This window comes from Salmo salar, chromosome ssa06 (genome assembly GCF_905237065.1).
Source record: "Salmo salar chromosome ssa06, Ssal_v3.1, whole genome shotgun sequence".
In the NCBI taxonomy this organism is placed as follows: Eukaryota; Metazoa; Chordata; class Actinopteri; order Salmoniformes; family Salmonidae; genus Salmo; species Salmo salar.
The window spans coordinates 83345005-83362730 of NC_059447.1; the positions used below are offsets into that span (position 1 = coordinate 83345005).

The 17726-nt window shown below is 44.6% G+C and overlaps 1 protein-coding gene and 1 pseudogene across 1 annotated transcript; one reads left to right on the forward strand and one right to left on the reverse strand.

Moving 5' to 3' along the window:
• Positions 1–2053: 2053 nt before the first annotated feature.
• On the reverse strand, positions 2054–11444 carry LOC106608224 (26S proteasome regulatory subunit 4). The gene is made up of 11 exons (XM_045721091.1): positions 11081–11444; positions 10523–10576; positions 10291–10387; positions 9747–9871; positions 8335–8520; positions 6241–6369; positions 4356–4452; positions 3920–4109; positions 3526–3677; positions 2966–3120; positions 2054–2371 (listed from the first exon to the last, which is right to left on the reverse strand). Exons 1-11 carry the CDS (start codon positions 11081–11083, stop codon positions 2237–2239), a joined length of 1323 nt encoding a protein of 440 aa, XP_045577047.1. The 5' UTR covers positions 11084–11444; the 3' UTR covers positions 2054–2236.
• An 887-nt stretch (positions 11445–12331) lies between these two features.
• On the forward strand, positions 12332–13818 carry LOC106608219 (uncharacterized; annotated as a pseudogene).
• Positions 13819–17726: the final 3908 nt, after the last annotated feature.

Consider the following 17726-nt stretch of genomic DNA (forward strand, 5'->3'; position numbering starts at 1 on the left):
TATGAAGTCTCCGCCTGAAATGACGTTTTTTTTTTTAAGTCAGCTTCAAAACAGACTGAAGAGATGTCCTCGGATACAGCATGTCCATGATCTTTACCTCTTCAGTTGACTGAGACATTGAAAGGTCAACCTCCATATCTGCCAATGACTCCACCCTAGAGAGAGAGAGAGAGATTCCACCTGTCTCTCTATTCCCACTCTGTCAGTTGACCCGTCAAATCTCAGTTCAGTGGTACACTGTGCATTTGTCATCAATAAAAAATTATGAATATGAAATGTCCAGAGCATAGAAACAAGAACAAGATGGTTAACCTTTGTCCTTTGACACTCCCACACTATATAGGCTTTATTACACAGTAATAACTGGGGGGGCTAACACCACAGTCTAAGGCACTAGAGGCGTCACTACAGACCCAGGTTCGATTCCAGGCTGTATCACAACCGGCTGTGATTTGTGCTGCGCCCTATGGGACTCCCATTGGCCCAGCATCGTCCGGGTTAGGCCGTCATTGTAAATAATTTCTTCACTGACTGGCCAAGTTAAATAAAAATAAAAAACAGCAGTAGTTATAAGCACATAGGCTAGGCCTACACATTCACAACCAACCGTCTCCCCTGCCTGCAGGCCTGGTGTGGCTCAGCTGTCACCTTCAGTTATTATCTGTGGCAGGCCAACCGTCTCCCCTGCCTGCAGACCTGGTGTGGCTCAGCTCAGTCACCCTCAGTTATTATCTGTGGCAGGCCAACCGTCTCCCCTGCCTGCAGACCTGGTGTGGCTCAGCTCAGTCACCCTCAGTTATTATCTGTGGCAGGCCAACCGTCTCCCCTGCCTGCAGACCTGGTGTGGCTCAGCTCAGTCACCCTCAGTTATTATCTGTGGCAGGCCAACCGTCTCCCCTGCCTGCAGACCTGGTGTGGCTCAGCTCAGTCACCCTCAGTTATTATCTGTGGCAGGCCAACCGTCTCCCCTGCCTGCAGACCTGGTGTGGCTCAGCTCAGTCACCCTCAGTTATTATCTGTGGCAGGCCAACCGTCTCCCCTGCCTGCAGACCTGGTGTGGCTCAGCTCAGTCACCCTCAGTTATTATCTGTGGCAGGCCAACCGTCTCCCCTGCCTGCAGACCTGGTGTGGCTCAGCTCAGTCACCCTCAGTTATTATCTGTGGCAGGCCAACCGTCTCCCCTGCCTGCAGACCTGGTGTGGCTCAGCTCAGTCACCCTCAGTTATTATCTGTGGCAGGCCAACCGTCTCCCCTGCCTGCAGACCTGGTGTGGCTCAGCTCAGTCACCCTGTTATTATCCGTGGCAGGCCAACCGTCTCCCCTGCCTGCAGACCTGGTGTGGCTCAGCTCAGTCACCCTGTTATTATCCGTGGCAGGCCAACCGTCTCCCCTGCCTGCAGACCTGGTGTGGCTCAGCTCAGTCACCCTGTTATTATCCGTGGCAGGCCAACCGTCTCCCCTGCCTGCAGACCTGGTGTGGCTCAGCTCAGTCACCCTGTTATTATCTGTGGCAGGCCAACCGTCTCCCCTGCCTGCAGACCTGGTGTGGCTCAGCTCAGTCACCCTGTTATTATCCATGGCAGGCCAAAGGTCTCATTCCAGTGTTGCATTTGAACTGTGTGACTGATTTAATAAGGGGATGTCAGAGAGAAAGAGGGCAGGGCTGCATACAGCATTTTCACTCAAGCAAGTGTTGTGTGGAGTACAAAGTTACACTTGGCCCCACATCAAGAGCAATTAAATCAATGTTGCTTTTCTGCTGCATGTGTCAAATGAACTGCAGTGGCTCAGCCGCAAAAACAAGACGTCTTAGTTTGTGAACATTAACATATGAAGATTATTACTGGAGTTAATGAACCACAGTTATTGAATTCACCCACAGGTGGGTATGATGCACACCGTATGCCAAGTAACACTGCTTCTACTGTAGCCTAGATTTCCAGGCTTCTCCAAACGGTTAGACGCTGGCTACACAACACTACCTCTACTAAAGAGAGATAACATGGAGGGGAATATATAATCATATATGGGACAATGAATAACAACACTTCTCTCACATTCAAATTCTTGTATTTATTGTCTGTCATATCATAGCACATAAAGGTAGACAGTGGGAGTGTTGAGTCCAACGTAACATGCAACAAATTATATCAAAACTCCGTTCTGTGAGGAGACAGCCAGACTCCTCTCTTTCACACTGTGGAAAGGTCAGGGGTTATAGGTCAGAGGTTATAGGTTAGAGGTACAGGCCCTCCGGTGTGCCCTCCTGTTTCTTGTACAGCACATTCTCCTTGGACTTCTTGAAGTCTTCGTTGGTGACCTTCATCCTGCGCTCTCTCAGGGCCATGAGGCCAGCCTCAGTACAGATGGCCTGTAGGATGAGAAGACAGGTTAGTCTCAGAAGATTGTGGCTTTCAAATACAGATAGGAATGTAACAGAAAAAGGGCCCTGTTCAGACGGTTTCAAACTGTATCCTCGTCTCCATTTCTTTAAAATATCACTGATTTAACATGGTAAAATAGATGTAGTGGGAACATAGGACTGAGGTAAGAACAAAGGCTGTATTGTAAATGTAAAGAGCTGTCACAAGAGGGCAGCACTGTCAAGTCAATGGGAGCTTATGTTCCAAACATCGTACTCTGGTGTACCTCGAGGCACTGTGTTCTACAGTCCTGTTTCAAGGTGGTTTTCAAACATCTGTAACGCAACACTCAGGGCTAAAAAACACACAACATTCAATTGAAACCAATAGAGGCCGGTCGTTTTTGGGCATGCACAGTGCTTGACTGGGGGGCCTACCTCACATAAGTATTGGTAGTGGAAACCCTGGACAGCCATAGTGTGTGTTTGAGATGGACTACATTACAGTCAGACTGCGCAGAACTACTAATGACCCTGCATCCTGAAGAAGTGCATCTGGCCTACAGTGGTGGTAGTAGAGGAAACCCTGGCCAGCCATATTACCTTGATGTCAGCTCCTGATAGGTCATCTTTAGCTAAGATCAGGTCGTCCAGGGTGACGTCGTCTGCTACGGTCATCCTGCTGGTGTGGATGTTGAAGATCCTCCGCTTGGTCTTCTCATCAGGCAGAGGGAACTCTATCTTCCTGTCAATACGCCCTGGAAGAACCACATAACCAGGGGGTGAGGAAGGCATGGAACATCACTAAGAGAATGGCTGTTCGGGTCTACTCATTTTGATTCTAGAATAGAATACTTATTGAAATGGACTCAGTGTGTGGAGATAAAGGTTGCTTTGCTCAAATGGCTTCAGTGAACGATGTTGCTTTTAATTTGAGTTGTGTAGAAGAGTTGAGAGCTCCATCTGTTGTTCACTAATAAAAAGGTCAAGAGATAGAGTTCAGAATGAGGAAATTAATCTGCATTCATTTTATAGTAGAATCTCGGTCCTCAATATACAGTATATACATATACTGAGGTCGTTTTATCCCTGTCTACAGGTCCATTTAAATATCAAATATGAAAATAGGCTCCATTTTTCAGATGCTGCTGAGAGCATCTTACCAGGCCTGATGAGGGCAGGGTCCAGAGTCTCTATCCTGTTGGTGGCCATGATCACCTTCACATCTCCTCTAGAGTCAAAACCATCCAGCTGGTTGAGAAGCTCCAGCAAAGTCCTCTGAATCTCCCGTTCTCCTCCAGAGTTAGAGTCATATCTTTGAGTGAGAGAAACACACAGTGGATAGTCAGAGTAGAGAAACATTCCTGGGTTGTATTCATTAGGGCACACAACAGAGGAAGATCTAAAATGTTTTACAATGGAAAATAAACATTTGTGTCCAGGTAGTCCTTCTCTGTTTCAGTCCGTTTCCTTCCACTTCTGTGCCTAATGAACACAACTCTGGTCTTTCAAGAGCCCTGGTGTTACCAGTGGATCCAGCTGGAAGTATTTTAGTACCTTTTAGTGCCGATGGCGTCTATCTCATCGATGAAGACGATGGATGGTGCGTGTTCCTCTGCCACCCTGAACAGCTCTCTGACCAGCTTGGGCCCGTCCCCCAGGTACTTCTGAATCAGCTCAGAGCCCACCACACGCAGGAACGTAGCTGACGTCTGGTTGGCCACCGCCTTGGCCAGCAGGGTCTTACCTAACACAGAGAGACAAACAGGCTCACACCGTTCATTACGTCATAGGATTTCAATGTCTGTTTCCCTGTACATACTGCTCGTTGCTATGCTCGTCTCAGGGATTATGTACGTTGTTTTGGTCCTTCTTGTTGTGTAAACAGTTTTGAGCAACATTGGAAATAATTTCCTCTTGAATAACCAGGAACATTTTTCTAAAACAACTTTGTGTAGAAGAATGTGAATTGTTAAATAAGGATCTAACTCACCAGTGCCAGGTGCTCCATAGAGGATGACTCCTTTAGGAGGCTTGATGCCCATCTCCTCATAGTACTCAGGGTGGGTGAGAGGCAGCTCCACGGACTCCTACACAACATCAACTGTTATTATGGCAGTTACCATAAAATGTATAGTGTTAACCTGTTAGGGCTAGGGGGCAGCATTTGCACGTCTGGATAAAAAAAATGTACCCGATTTAATCTGGTTACTAATCCTACCCAGTAACTACAATATGCATATACTTATTATATATGGATAGAAAACACTCTAAAGTTTCTAAAACTGTTTGAATGGTGTCTGTGAGTATAACAGAACTCATTTGGCAGGCAAAACCCTGAGACATTTTCTGACAGGAAGTGGATACCTGATGTGTTGTATTGACTTTAAACCTATCCCATTGAAAAACACAGGGGCTGAGGAATATTTTGGCACTTCCTATTGCTTCCACTAGATGTCACCAGCCTTTACAAAGTGTTTTGAGTCTTCTGGAGGGAGATCTGACCGAACAAGAGCCATGGAACGATGATGTCCCATTAGACACCTGGCGCGCGAGTTCATGTTGGGTACCCTCGTTCCAATACGTTATAAAAGAGTATGCATTCGTCCACCTTGAATATTATTCATGTTCTGGTTAAAAAAGGCCCTAATGATTTATGCTATACAACGTTTGACATGTTTGAACGAACGTAAATATATTTTTTCCCCTCGTTCATGACGAGAAGTCCGGCTGGCTTAGATCATGTGCTAACAAGACGGAGATTTTTGGACATAAATGATGAGCTTTTTTGAACAAAACTACATTCGTTATGGACCTGTGATACCTGGAAGTGACATCTGATGAAGAGAATCAAAGGTAATGGATTATTTACATAGTATTTTCGATTTTAGATCTCCCCAACATGATGGCTAGTCTGTATCGCAACGCGTATTTTTCTGGGCGCAGTGCTCAGATTATTGCAAAGTGTGATTTCCCAGTAAGGTTATTTTTAAATCTGGCAAGTTGATTGCGTTCAAGAGATGTAAATCTATAATTCTTTAAATGACAATATAATATTTTACCAATGTTTTCTAATTTTAATTATTTAATTTGTGACGCTGACTTGACTGCCGGTTATTGGAGGGAAACGATTTCCTCAACATCAATGCCATAGTAAAACGCTGTTTTTGGATATAAATATGAACTTGATAGAACTAAAAATGCATGCATTGTCTAACATAATGTCCTAGGAGTGTCATCTGATGGAGATTGTAAAAGGTTAGTGCATCATTTTAGCTGGTTTTATGGTTTTGGTGACCCTGTCTTTGAATTGACAAAACATTACACACAACTCTTGTAAATGTACTGTCCTAACATACTCTAAATTTATGCTTTCGCCGTAAAACCTTTTTGAAATCGTAAAACGTGGTTAGATTAAGGAGATGTTTATCTTTCAAATGGTGTAAAATAGTTGTATTTTTGAAAAATTTGAATTTTGACATTTATTTGGATTCAAATTTGCCGCTCTTGAAATGCACCTGCTGTTGATGGAGTGCACCACGGGTGGCACGCTAGCGTCCCACCTAGCCCATAGAGGTTAACGAGCATGTGGAGTATGTCCCTCCCCTCTCAGGCTGTATATACTGGTTAGTTACAGGGTAAAGACATGGTTATTGCCACTGGTAGTTACTGTGTTATAGCTTGTAGTGTTATAAAGTCTATGTAATGTAGTGTTATGGAGTCTGTTATGTAGTGTTATAGAGCCAATTTTATGTAGGGTGATGCCCTCTACTCTGTTGTACCTTGATCATGTGGATCTGGCTGTCCAGTTCTCCTATGTCAGATAGTAGCTGTGTTATAAAGCCTTATGTAGTATTATAAAGGCTGTGGTCTTGTACCTTGATCTCCTGGATCTGGCTGTCTAGACCTCCTATGTCAGCGTAGGTCTCCTGAGGGGCCTTCTCCACCTTCATCACTGTGACCAGGGGATCAGTGTCGTCCATCAGGACACCAATCACAGCATGGACCTAGAGGACAAACATGGAACAGAGTCAATCAACGTCCCTCACTACTCAACCCACACATAATAACAGAAATACTTTCCCCCACACAATGGGGACTTCGGCTTAACACACTTATTTTGTCAAAGATTAAAAACATCCCGGATTACAATGCAATTAATTAATGTCAAAACTATTAACGACAACAAAAAGCCAAATTCAGAGGCTACATTCCTGACTACGGGTAGACAATCTCTTTACTTCGTGGTTGAGTAGTACAGAGCAGATATAAACTCAGCAAAAAAATAAACGTCCCCTTTTCAGGACCCTGTCTTTCAAAGATAATTCATACAAATCCAAATAACTTCACAGATCTTCATTGTAAAGGGTTTAAACACTGTTTCCCATGCTTGTTCAATGAACCATAAACAATTAATGAACATACACCTGTGGAACGTTCGTTAAGACACTAACATCATACAGACGGTAGGCAATTAAGGTCACAGTTATGAAAACTTAGGACACTAAAGAGGCCTTTCTACTGACTCTGAAAATCACCAAAAGAAAGATGCCCAGGGTCCCTGCTCATCTCTGTGAACGTGCCTTAGGCATGCTGCAAGGAGGCATGAGGACTGCAGATGTGGCCAGGGCAATAAATTGCAATGTCCGTACTGTGAGACGCCTAAGACAGAGCTACAGGCAGACAGCTGATCGTCCTCGCAGTGGCAGACCACGTGTAACAACACCTGCACAGGATCGGTACATCAAACCTGTGGGACAGGTACAGGATGGCAACAACAACTGCCCGACTTACACCAGGAACGCACAACCCCTCCATCCGTGCTCAGACTGTCCGCAATAGGCTGAGAGAGGCTGGCCTGAGGGCTTGTAGGCCTGTTGTAATGGAGGGCCTCTCCAGACATCACTGGCAACAACGTCTCCTATGGGCACAAACCCACTGTCGCTGGACCAAACAGGACTCGCAAAAAGTGCTCTTCACTGACGACTCGCGGTTTTGTCTCACCAGGGGTGATGGTCGGATTCGCGTTTACCGTCGAAGGAAAGAGCGTTACACCGAGGCCTGTACTCTGGAGCGGGAATCGATTTGGAGGTGGAGGGTCTGTCATGGTCTGGGGCGGTGTGTCACAGCATCATTGGACTGAGCTTGTTGTCATTGCAGGCAATCTCAATGCTGTGCGTTACAGGGAATACATCCTCCTCCCTCATGTGGTTCCCTTCCTGCAGGCTCATCCTGACATGACCCTTCAGCATGACAATGTCACCAGCCATACTGCTCGTTCTGTGCGTGATTTCCTGCAAGACAGGAATGTCAGTGTTCTGCCATGGCCAGCGAAGAGCCCAGATCTCAATCCCATTGAGCACGTCTGGGACCTGTTGGATTGGAGGGTGAGGGCTAGGGCCATCCCCCCCAGAAATGCCCGGGAACTTGCAGGTGCCTTGGTGGAAGAGTGGGGTAACATCTCACAACAAGAACGGGCAAATCTGGTGCAGTCCATGAGGAGGAGATGCACTGCAGTACTTGCAGCTGGTGGCCACACCAGATACTGACTGTTACTTTTGATTTTGACCCCCCCCCCCCGTTCTAAGTTTTCATAACTGTGACCTTAATTGCCTACCGTCTGTAAGCTGTTAGTGTCTTAACGATCGTTCCACAGGTGCACGTTCATTAATTGTTTATGGTTCATTGAACAAGCATGAGAAACAGTGTTTAAACCCTTTACAATGAAGAGCTGTGAAGTTATTGGATTTTTACAAATTACCTTTGAAAGACAGGGTCCTGAAAAAAGGACATTTCTTTTTTTGCTGATTTTATATGTCAGTACCTTGTGGTTGAGCAGTACAGAGCAGATATCTCAGTACCTTGTGGTTGAGCAGTACAGAGCAGATATCTCAGTACCTTGTGGTTGAGCAGTACAGAGCAGATATCTCAGTACCTTGTGGTTGAGCAGTACAGAGCAGATATCTCAGTACCTTGTGGTTGAGCAGTACAGAGCAGCCGGGTTCCAGCAGGTCTTTGTCTACGAAGGAGAGGATGCTGACATAGTGCTCTGACCCTACTGACGTAGACACGATGGCATGGTTGTCATCGATGATCTCCTCCAGGTTCCCCACAGACATGGGTGTTCCCCTCAGGTCATCCACCTTGGACCTCTCCTCCTGCAGAACAGACACAGGAAATGCATGGAAGACAACTTATGAGTTGAATTGACATAGCCTAAGGCAGGTTTCTCAAGTAAATCAAGTGATTCATTATTATCCAGTGAAAAGAGAAATTAATTTAGCAAACAGACACAGATATGTGGTTGTCCCACCTAGCCATCTTAAGACGAATGCACTAACTAAGTGGCTCTGAATAAGAATGTTGGCTAAATTACAAAAAATATACATTTAAGTAAAATGTCCTACAGAGTTTACTGTATCAGTACCATTTCTCCTTTAGTGGTTTCATCTGATAAACTACAGTAATATAGTATTATATATACATATACACATAAATATGGTATTATACACTCAGCGGCCAGTTTATTAAGTACACCCATCTAGTACCGGGTCGGACACGCCTTTGCCTCCAGAACAGCCTGAATTCTTCGATGAATGGAAACGTGACTCAATTGGTATCAAGGAACCTAATGTGTGCCAGGTAAACATTCCCCACACCATTACACCACCTCTACCAGACTGTACCATTGACACCAGGCAAGATGGGGCCATGGACTCATCCTGCTTACGCCAAATCTTGACTCTGCCATCAACAGGAACCAGGATTCGTCGGACCAAGCGATGTTTTCCACTCAATTGTACAGTGTTGGTGATTGCGTGCCCACTGGAGCCGCTTCTTCTTGATTTTAGGAATGGAACCTGGTGTGGTCGTCTGCTGCAATAGCCCACCCATAACAAGGATCAACAAGCTGTGTGTTCCGAGAGACCATTCTGCACACCACTGTTGTTCTGCACCGTTATTTGCCTGTTTGTGGCCTGCCTGTTAGCTTACACAAATCTTGACAGTCTCCTTCGATCTCTCATCACTGAGCTGTTTTCGCCCACAGGACTGCCCCTGACTGGATGTTTTTTGTTTGTCGCACCATTCTCAGTAAATTCTAGATACTGTCGTGGATAAAAAGCCCAGGAGGCCGGACGTTTCTGAGATACTGAAACCGACGCGCCTGGCACCGACGATCACGCCACGCTCAGAGTCACTTAGGTCACTCATTTTGACCATTCTAACGTTCAATCAAACAAAAACTGAATGCCCCGATGCCTGTTTGCCTGCTTTAACTAGCAAGCCACGGCCATGTGGCTCACTGTCTGTAGGAACTAACCATTTTCGTGAACAGGATGGTGTACCTAATAAAGTAATATATATATATATCTGTAGTCAATACTTCCTGTTTTTCCTCCAGCGGTTTCATCTGCTCCTGGTTCCTGATGAACTCCTCCTCCATCAGCAGGTAGTCTTTGATCCTCTCCTGCTTCAGCAGCTTCAGACGGCAGTGGGTGTGAGGGGTGACTGCATATGTCAGGGGGAAACACACATAGCATACGTCAGGGGGAAGCACACAACAGGCAGCCCAGGGACCAAAACCGTCCCACAAGTGATTATTTTTGCCCACCCAAAGTTCCTGGGTAGTTTTGGTCTAAAAAGACTGACATCACCAGGAATCGCCCCAAAAAATGTGTTTCGGAAATCTGTTCCCAAGTATTCCCACAAATAAAAAGATATGTTATGGCCCCCGGGGCTGAATCTAGTTGCCTACCTTTGCCATACATTATGAATATTGTTTCTCTTGACAAGCGAGTGAGTAAGAAATTACAAAGCTAGAGTTAGGAATGACATACAGAAAAACACATAAAACACCAAGCTAGATATTGATAGGTAAATGGTTATCTTTCTAAATAACCCAAGTGAGGGGACATTAGTAACACTACCTAAAGGTAGCTTGCTGGCCGCATCTGGTCCCTTGCTCTTCTTCTTCCTCTTCCCAACTCTGGTGGGGATGGGAGGCTCATACTTCTTCTTCTTGTCCTGTTGACATATGATATGGTGACATGTTTTGTGGCAGTAGAATAATGCAGGTTAACACAGAAATCTGAAAGATCCAGCTGGTAGCTATGGAGATGGTGTTGTCAGAGGCTCTGATTGTTGCCATGTCATGCTCACCTTGTCATCCTTCTTGCCTCCACCAGGTCCATGGCCCCCACTTTGGCTTTGACCCTGAAATCATAAACACACACATTAACTACATATCCTGGAGGTAGAACCAATCAATCGATGCACCTTGAATAAGGCTTATTGTTGGTAACGTTAGACTTCATTAGCTAGCTGACATCTTTAGTTACTTTAAGTTGGCCACAGACTCAACATCGAGTACTAAATGGCCAGAGTACGATGATTAACTGCGATTCGTAATCGCCGCTATGTATTTCCTGATCGGGGAATCAACATGCTAGCTAGTTAGCTACCGGCAAACTGAACGCTGCAACGCTATTCAACGTAAGAGTTAACAGCTAGCTAACGTTAGCTAGCTAGCTACGGTAGCTGACAATAATGAAGGTTTTATACAACGAATGCGTTTAAAAAATGTAACAAATACATAATATCGTGTTTTATGTATAAATGAAAAAGCTACATCTTTAATATCAAGCTACAAAATGTGGTAAATCTTCGTAATATCTCATGAAAACATGAGACAGAATTTTTTTTTGCTTGCTCACTCACCATTGTTGCGTGTCTCTCTAAATTGACGTCACTACGGTCGGTAAGGGATCTCGCATGAAAACTTCACGAGACTTCGTTGATCTTCTTCGATTGGGTTTAAAGGGAGTTAGCATCCAATGTTAATGGTGCATTACCGTCACCAACTGGGCGGGGTAATGAATAAGAACAAAAAAACTATTTCGGGAAAGGGGGAAAACGACATCATACAAAATTAAACACGTCAACTAAGAAAACCCATCTCACTTCTTCAAATCACAAGTCCACTCCAAAATACATTCCTACACAGGCTCAGAGGACTGTGATGACGGAACATTCACCAACAGGATTTTTTGCACGGCCTCGGCTGTGAAATCACAAAGACCCAAAAACGTTCAGCGGCATTCACAATGATTCAAATTTTCTTCTTCTCCACTTGTACTGTACAGTTTATGACCACTGTAATAAAAAATACAAAGTCCACCTTTTTAACATGTAGCATTTCACTATCCCTCAGTTGACGAGGCTTCATTGATCCAATGGCAACCACCTTCTTCTTCTTCCTTCGTCTTGGTTTGCACTGTGCAGTTTATAACCAATGCAATAAATGATACAAAGTCCACCTTTTTGTCACGATCCCGTTGGCGAGTAGCATTTACTGGTTTCTTTAATCCATCTACCATGGTTTCTTCAACGTTACTCCCTTCTTCCACCCTGGATAGGAGACAAACTGGGCAGTTCTTACTCTTGTCACCTCGGACTCCTTCACCCTATTAGGGCACTTCATGAATTTGGGCACATGCTCGCCACCACAACTGCGTCATTTTGTCTCCACAGGCAAACAATACTTCTCCTGTCTAAAAACACTTGACACATGTCCAAATAGTTTACATTTATCACACTAGATGGGTTTTGGCACGAAGGCTCTTACAGGGTATCTCACATAACCCAAATATACAGTACCAGTCAAAAGTTTGGACATACCTACTCATTGAAGGGTTTTCTTGATTTTTTAAATTATTTTCTACATTGTAGAATAATAGTGAAGACATCAAAACGATGAAATAACACATATGGAATCATGTAGTAACCAAAAAAAGTGTTAAACAAATCAAAATATATTTTATATTTGAGATTCTTCAAAGTAGCCACCCTTTGCCTTGATGACAGCTTTGCACGCGCTTGGCATTCCCTCAACCAGCTTCATGAGGTAGTCACCTGGAATGCATTTCAATTAACAGGTGTGCCTTGTTAATTAAAAGTTAATGCATTTCATTCCCCAACAAGCTGGTTGATGTGGCTCTGGATCGGCACCACGTCCCAGGCAAGATCAGGGATCTTATACTGAACTACTAAAAATAGTTTCAGTTTGAGAGTCACATCTGGGTCCACAACAACGGAATGGCACAGGCTTGAGAAAGGAATCATCACGGATTGCATCATTTCAGTGAAACTGTTCGCCCTTGCCATATCAGCTGAGGTGGTCTGGCGTGTGACACCCCCCTATCAGAGCTTTCATGGACGACTTGACTTTGACAGTAACATCTGTCCCAGGGAGTAGGTGGATTCTGAAGGGGTTGGAGAAGCTTGGCACCTGGGCATGGATGAACTTAAAGCCAGCGAAGTCTAGATCCCTGGTGCTGAAGATGGGGAAAACAGTGGACAAGTTCCGCTTCATCATTCAAGACACACAGATCCCATCCGTCACAGAGAAACTGGTAAAGAGTCTGGCCAAGCTGTTTCACAGCAGCCTGAGAGATACATCATCCATCAAGACATCCAACCAGGAGCTAGAGGCGTGGTTGACTGCACTGGACAAGTCAGGTTTACCTTGCAAGCTCAAGGCCTAGATATACCAACATGGTGTCCAGCTACGAAGGCTTTGAGAGAAGAGTCAGCAGCTACCTCTGCAAATGCCTGGGATTACCGTGAAGACTGAGCAGCATCGCCCTGTACAGTCAGAAGAACAACTGAAGCTACCCATCAGCAGCCTGAATGAGGAATTCATGTTGACCCGTACAAGGGAGGTGCTGCAATACAGGGAGACAAGACGAAAGTCTCCTAGGCTGGTATAGAGGTGAGGACAGGAAGTAGAGTGCTCAGAATGCAGGGGAGCAGGCTAAGTCACGGCTATGGCACAGCGGCTATGGCCTTGGTAGCATTACAACACCAAGCTACGACAAGGCCCAAGGGAAAGACAGGTGGAAGCTGGTGCAGGAGGAAGTGTGAGCAGCAGTCAAGGACGGAGCCAGCAGGAACATTGGTAATAACCAATGTTTCAACAGCAAGCTGTCTTCATCAGGGTATAGTCGATGTCCTACTAAGCACATCTAACCTGTTCTGCTGGGGTAAGGCTGATTCACCATCTGCTGTGCCTAAAGAGAGGAACCCTTGAGTACATCCTCAGCTGCTGCTCAAAAGCCATAGGTGAGGGTCGCAACCGCTGGTGCAACGACCTGGTGCTTAAAGCCATAGCAGTGGGATCAGCCACTGAAAGGGCCTTCGACCAGTGAAGCAGGTTATCGCATTCGTCAGAGCCGGAAAAAAGCCAACACCAGCTCGACAGGTCTTCTCGCAACTGCTCAAGGCTAGTAGCTGAAAGTCAACCTGGGAAGGCTGCTTAAGTCCCAGACATCATCACAGCGATGACACAGAAGCCAGACATAGTCCTGCTTTCCAAAAGCTCCATGACTAGGGCTGTGGCGGTCATGACATTTTCTCAGCTGCTGATTGTCAAGCATGGCAAATTGACCATTAATTAACATTACATTTACATTACATTTTAGTCATTTAGCAGACGCTCTTATCCAGAGCGACTTACAGTTGTGAATGCATACATTTCATACATTTTTTATTATTATTTTATTTATTTTTATTTATTTTTTGTACTGGCCCCCCGTGGGAATCAAACCCACAACCCTGGCGTTGCAAACACCATGCTCTACCAACTGAGCCACAGGGAACATGTTTAACATCTCCTGGCTTCCACGCAAAGCCTACAAGCCACTGATGCAGACCTTTGGGACATCTACATTTGAAAAAGTCTAAGAAATCCATTTAATATAGCCTACACCTGCACAATAAATCTATTATTTATTTTAGACATGTCTAAAGAAGCATGATATGAAGACAATTTCAGAAGAACAGAATAGCATACTCTGAGTTGTCCTTATGTTAGGCCCTGATCTGGCTACACTAGTTCATTTAGCAGACAAGATTTGGTTAGAATTCCATGACTTTATTTTATAGTATGAAGGCATCTCACCTCCAAAGTAGGCTACAAGTGAAGACAGACACATCAGGGTCGCAACAGTGCATGTCTTTCTTACAGAATTTCAAGGCCCAAATTGAAATGCTAGAACTGTCCACATTTACTTTTCGTCAACTAACAAGAATAGTCCTAACAAACAGCAAAAGCACTAGCCTATGTCAATCTACTATCCCCCATAGTACACAAGTTGACCTATTTTATTGGTCAACTTATCCTTCTGTGCGAGAAATAAATATTCCAAACATACTCTGGAACAGTTGTGGGATGTGATAGATCCCAAATTATTACAACCACTTGCATCAAAAAACCTTTTAAAAGCAATGAGGCTGATGCAACAGCTCAGAATGTTTAGCTTAAAATGTTGATCAACTATTGGGCTATTTCTACACATTATAAGCGTAGCAATGCGCACCACGCCAGTAGGCTATAAATGCAAATGTTCCAAAATACAATCAATTAGCAGGAAAACACCATTCTCAAAAGTGACCGCAAATGCTATTATGCATGTAATGTTTTATTATAAAGGTGCATTTTTATGGTGAACATTATCTTCCCCAAACTTGAAACTCAAATGCCGCCTATGTATACCAGTTAGGCTCTATATCAGTTGCAAAGCGAATTAATGTGTTTCATTTTAAGAAGTTATTTGGCCACTTTACTTGTGATACAACCTTATCAAAATATATAGGCCTATGGGCTAGGTTACATGAGGTGTGCCACTATGATTTGAAAAAGTCGCAAGAAATGTAATGCGCTGTTTCTTGCCTTACTGCACATGCTGTCATCTATGCACTTAAATAGCGAATGGAGGATGCTATTCCCGTGGTTCATTTTCATGCCAGACAGGTTTGCTATACTCCTGTTGTAAAGTGAAGCAATGTGCAAGATATTTGGAAAGTTGAGAAATAAATATAGTAGGCCTAGCCAGTAGAAAGCTGATGGGATCCTCATCTTTATAATAGTGGCCATCAAAACTCAGTTTTTTCGCACAATTGCATAGCCTATAGAAATGTTTCGCAACATGAGCTCATGGGCTTTCATGAAGTGTTTGATTTGATTTTCGATTACACTTGCATTGATGTAAGCGTGATTAGAGGGACAATAGAGTGCTGAGTATCAGGTAGTTAGCCAGTTTGGTAGGCTACTAATGACCAGCAGCAGCATCAGAGCACAGTTTTGGAGAAGGCTAGTTATCGTGACCAAGCGGTCACGTGGAATTTGACTGCAGTCATGACTCGTGACCGCCGGTGTGGCGGTACCGTAACAGCCCTAGTCATGACACACATCAACACCATCATCCCAGACACCCTAGACCCACTCGAATTTGCATACCTCCCCAACAGATCCACAGATGGATCTGCACTTCACACTGTCCTCACCCACCTAGACAAGAAGGGAAATAACTATGTAAGAATGCTGTCCATAGACGACAGCTCAGCGTTCAACACCATAGTCCCCTCCAAGCTCATAACCAAGCTTGGCATCCTGGGGCTGAACCCCTACCTCTGGAACTGGATCATGGACTTCCTGATGGGCTGCACCCAGGTGGTAAGGGCAGGCAGCAACACCTCCGCCACACTGAACCTCACCACGGGGGCCCCTCAGGGTTGTGTGCTTAATCCTCTCCTGTACTCTCTGTTCACCCATGACTGCATGGCCACGCACAACTCCAGCACCATCATCAAAATTTGCTGATGACATGACGGTGGTAGGCCTGATCACTGATGGCAATGAGTCAGCCTACAGGGAGGAGGTCAGAGACTTAGCTGTGTGGTGCCTGGACAACAACCTCTCCCACAATGTCAATTAGACAAAGAAGCTGATCGTAGACTATAGGAGAAAGAGGGTAGAGCATGCCTCCAATCCACATCGACAGGGCTGTTGTGTAGTGGGTCGAGAACGTCAATTTCCTTGGCGTCCACATCACTAAGGACTTAACATGGTCCACACACACCCACACAGTTGTGAAGAGTGCATCTCAGACCAACAGGCTCCGAGACAGCTTCTACCCACAAGCCATAAGACTGCTAAATAGCCAGACTGCTAAATAGTCAATTAATGGTACCCAAAGTAAAGATTTAAGTTTAAGTTTCCTTCATTTGCTCCAAAGAAAACAAGTGATAGACAACAATACAGATAAAAAAGTATAAAAAAAACACAGTACAACAAAACATTTTACAGTACATAAGTACGAAAATAAAAAAGGTTTGTTGAAACAGATAACAAAACTACTAATTGTAAATATATAAATTCATTGATCACTAATCACAAAAAAACAAATATATATTTGTGTTTGCACGTGTGCATGTGAGTGTGTGAGAGTTAGGCTATATGGAGGAGATTACTGAGTAGTTTGGTTCATCAGTATTGTAGTATACAGTGCCTTCGGAAAGTGTTCAGACCCCTTGACTTTCCACATTTTGTTACATTACAGCCTTATTCTAAAATGGATTAAATAGAAACATTTTCTCAGCAACTTTATACTACTACTCAACAAACAATACCCAAATAACGACAAAGCGAAAACAGGAAATGTTGAAAACAGAAGTACCTTATTTACACAATTAGTCAGACCCTTTGCTATGAGACTCGAAATTGAGCTCAGGTGCATTCTGTTTCCATTAATCATCCTTGAGATGTTTCTACAACTTGATTGGAGTCCATCTGTGGTAAATTCAATTGATTGGACATGATTTGGAAAGGCACACGCCTGTCTATATAAAAGGTCCCACAGTTGACAGTTCATGTCAGAGCAAAAACCCAGCCATGAGGTTGAAGGAGTTGTCCATACAGCTCCGAGACAGGATTGTGTTGAAGCAGAGATCTGGGGAAGTGTACCAAAACATTTCTGCAGCATTGAATGTCCCCAAGAACACAGTGGCCTCCATCATTCTTAAATGGAAGAAGTTTCCGAACCACCAAGACTCTTCCTAGAGCTGGCCGCCCGGCCAAACTGAGCAATCGGGGAGAGAAGGGCCTTGGTCAAGGAGGTGACCAAGAACCCAATGGTCACTCTGACAGAGCTCCAGCATTCTTCTGTGGAGATGGGGGAACCTTCCAGAAGGACAACCATCTCTGCAGCACTCCACCAATCAGGCCTTTAAGGTAGAGTGGCCAGACGGAAGCCACTCCTCAGTAAAAGGCACATGACAGCCCGCTTGGAGTTTGCCAAACGACACCTAAAGACTCTCAAACCATGAGAAACAAGATTTTATGGTCTGATGAAACCAAGATTGAACTATTTGGCCTGAATGCCAAGCGTCACGTCTATAGGAAACCTGGCACCATCCCTACGGTGAAGCATGGTGGTGGCAGCATCATGCTGTGGGGATGTTTCAGCGGCAGAGACTAGGAGACTAGTCAGGATCGCAGGGCAAAGGTTCAACTTCCAACAGGACA